A 3487-nucleotide genomic window follows, 5' to 3' on the forward strand; every position below is an offset into this window, starting at 1 on the left:
GTGCGGAGCCGGGGACCCGCGCGCTCGCGGGCGCCGCCGCGGCCGGGCGCACCCCGGCTCTCCCGGTGCCGCGCCGCAGGCCGCCGGGCGAGGCGGTGGCCACCGTGCCCTCGGCGGGGCCCACCTCTCCGGCGCCCACGCGTGCCCCTTACCCGGGAGAGCACCGGCCAGAGGACCCCCAGCGAGGCCACATCTCAGACTGGCCGCCGCGGGGGGATGGCGCGACAGCCCGTCACCCACACCCCCTGCCTGCCCCTCGCCCCTTTCTCACCTGCCTGCACCGTGTCCGAGAGGTCGTGACCGGGGGCCGCGGTCCGGGGAAATTCCTTCAATTTCCTGGCGCTGAGGTTCAACCCCCCGGAATTGGCCGCTTCCTCCAGCGCGCGCTCCAGCCCCCGGTTCAAGGGCAGGTTGAAGCCCCCGCCGCCGCCGCCGCCGCCGCCGCCTCCCCCGACCCCGCTGTTGGCTCCCGTTCCTCCGTGGTGCTGATGGTGGTGGGGATGGTGGTGGGGATGATGATGTGGGTGCAGAGGAGCCACCGAGAGGGCAGGGACGAAAGGTTGGGGTTCGCTTCCCGGCGTCGCCATCTTCTCCCGGGCCCCCCCACCCCGCCCCGCCGCTCCTGCGGGGGGGGTCACAGCGCTCCCCCGGGAGGGGGAGACGGCAGCGCGGGCCGAGTCCCTGCAGTGCCCCACCGAAAGATCGTGGAAGAGGGGAGGAGGGTGTGGCAGGCGCGCCGAACGGGGGCAGTCGGGGAGGCGGCAGTGGCAGCTCGGTCTCGAAGGTTTCCTGTCCCCGGGAAGCTAAGGACTGCGGCGGCGGCGGCGGCGGCGGCGGCAGGCAGCGCGCATGTGTCTCCTCCCGCCCTTGCTCCCTCCTCTCCGCGGCTCTCCCCTCCTCCGCCGCGCCGCGCCGCGCCGCCCGCTCTCTCCTCCTCCTTCCCCAAGCTGTCAGTCCAGCCCGGAGCCTTCCTCCGCTCGGAGCCCGGCCGGCCCCCGCGGCTTCGCTGCGCTCCGCCCGGCAATGCGGGTGCGTCAGGGGGGCCGGACCCCTGCAGCGGGTCACCTTGGTTTAGACGCCGAAGGCCCCTGGGGTTCTTTTCGCTGCCCAGGGTATCTTGGGAGACCGGAGGTTTTAGGAAGTCTCAGAAGACGCCAGCGAGGCAATAAATGGGATTTGAAATACAGTGAGATCATGGGGAGGTGAAAGGTTAGGATCTCAAATTTGCGAACTACTCTGCCTCTCTGACCCGAAGTTCCCCGACAGGCAGTTTTTCACTGTGGGGTCAGACCAACAGTCTACCCCTGCTCCTGGCATCGGAGCACCTACAAGGAACCAACGGTGGTCTAAGTAGTTTACAAATTAATCTCGTTAATCCAGGGATCCCATGAGCGGAAAAATTGTTTCCCAGACTACAGAGGAAGTTAAGAAACTTGTCTAAGGCCACCCGTGCAGTCAGAGGCGGAGCTGGATACGAACTTGCAGCCCTTGGACTGTAGGGTTGGCCTCCTTCCTATGTACTCCCAGGCTGGAGAAGAGACAAGAGTAGGGTAGGTTTTCTGAGCGATGGGGGAAAACTACAGACACAGAAAGGAAGGAAAGACTTTCAAAGTGAGGGCAGTTTTCATGGCAGACAGAATCCATTGTCACAGGAGGGCTGACTAGGGCTGACTGAGCCCCAGAGTTGGATGGTGCAGGGAAAAGTAAGAAACCAGTGGCCCCAACTAGCCAGTAACTCAGCACATTTTGAGCCTGTTCACAGGTGCTGTCAAAGTGTCCTCGTGACGCTTCTTGCTGCCTCCAAAGGACATGGGGACTGACATGTAAGCAAATTCACGTTCTGCCCAGACCAAGGCTAACACACCAGTGGCGACAGAACATCTGACACCTTAGGGTGGACCAGGTGAAGACTGATAAAGCCCCACTCCTTTCCGGAGTTTCAAGTCTAGCTCTCTGGGGACTTTATTTGTGCGAGATAACCAAGTTTGATGGTCCCTATAAGCGACTTGGCTAGGAGAGGTGAGAATACCTGTACAAAAATACTACAACCTGGGGGATAGGTGAGCCCATCTTTTAAATGGTAGTTCGGAAAGATGATGGCCTAGATAACAGGCTGGAACTTGTGACTTCACGTACTCGGCATTAAAGTACGACATGATCTATGTCACTTGCATTGGCTGCATGCACAGTCGACCCTTAAATCCTACAGGATTCTAGGTGGAGTCAAATATTCTTATCTCATCGGAGGAGACAAGCGCCACCTGCTGGTTTCCTCCCCCAACTTCCCCTCTCACCACCTCTTTTTTTCCCCTCAACCTCCTTGAAAATAATAATAATAATAATAATAATACATGGATAAAAGAACACTTACATCACTTTTTTTTAAGTTTTTTTAACGTTTATTTATTATTTTTGAGACAGAGAGAGACAGAGCATGAACAGGGGAAGGGCAGAGAGAGAGGGAGACACAGAATCTGAAACAGGCTCCAGGCTCTGAGCTGTCAGCACAGAGCCCGACGCGGGGCTCGAACTCACGGACTGTGAGATCATGACCTGAGCTGAAGTTGGACGCTTAACCCACCGAGCCACCCAGGCGCCCCTTACATCACTTCTAAAAACTGACCTACCTTCCCCTTTCTTCACTGTCTTTCCCCAATAGATGAGTGAGAAACAGACACAGAAAAAATTTTCAATTAATACCTTCAGCTGAGACCAGGTGGTAAGGCTGTGTGATTAGTATGCAAGGTATGAGTGAGGACATCCAGCAAATTGCAAATTTAGTTCAGACCACAAATTGTGGGGATGCACCATATAGAGCATCATTTGTTGTTGTTGTTGTTGTTGTTGTTGTTGTTGTTGTTGTTTTTAAGACCGCAGATTCTTTTTTAGAGGAAATGATAGAATAGGAATTCAGGATTTGTTTTTTAACAAGTGATGGATCCTCATGTTAGGTTCACCAAGTTATTATAGTTTGCTTTTTCTTCTACAGATTACTAAAGTGTAAACTCCTTAGGGGAGGGACCCATTCATCTTTGTAATTCCCACCCCATATCTAGAATAGTACTTTGTGTATGATGAGTGCACAATGAATATTAGTAACTAAGCATTGCACAACAGGCCAATTGTACAATAAATCTATCTATTGCACAATCGACAGCTTACCATTTGTTGATATGTCTTTCAAATTATGTTCCTGAATGAAGGAGTTTTTCCTTCAATTGGAGGAGAGTACTTGACCTTTAAAACTGACCTTGATTATTTGTAAACATTCAAGAACTTGACAAGCTATTTTCTCTGGCTATCTTGCTTCTCTATTTTCTCAATAAGATGGACATATCTGTTTTGTTATTATACTCTTTTTTACATCTTCTGAAAATACCCTCTTTCCATTCACACTCCCCACTCCATACATACAGTTCTTTGATAGTAGCCGTGCTATGACATTGACCCCCCGGTGGTCGTCTTGATTAGTCCAGAAGTGGACTTC

General features: G+C 53.8%; 1 protein-coding gene across 4 annotated transcripts in view; it reads right to left on the reverse strand.

Moving 5' to 3' along the window:
• The window catches only part of LRCH1 (leucine rich repeats and calponin homology domain containing 1), a 202073-nt gene extending 201121 nt beyond the window's left edge, over positions 1–952 (reverse strand). The window contains exon 1 of one of the 4 annotated variants that reach the window (XM_049646939.1): positions 272–939. In XM_049646939.1, the coding sequence (XP_049502896.1) occupies positions 272–587 (316 nt within the window). In that variant the 5' untranslated portion in view covers positions 588–939. Of the gene's footprint in view, positions 1–271 lie in introns of all 4 variants that reach the window. The other 3 variants (XM_049646938.1, XM_049646940.1, XM_049646941.1) reach the window with 3 other exon arrangements.
• Positions 953–3487: the final 2535 nt, after the last annotated feature.

Source organism: Panthera uncia (assembly GCF_023721935.1).
Source record: "Panthera uncia isolate 11264 chromosome A1 unlocalized genomic scaffold, Puncia_PCG_1.0 HiC_scaffold_16, whole genome shotgun sequence".
Lineage (NCBI taxonomy): Eukaryota > Metazoa > Chordata > Mammalia > Carnivora > Felidae > Panthera > Panthera uncia.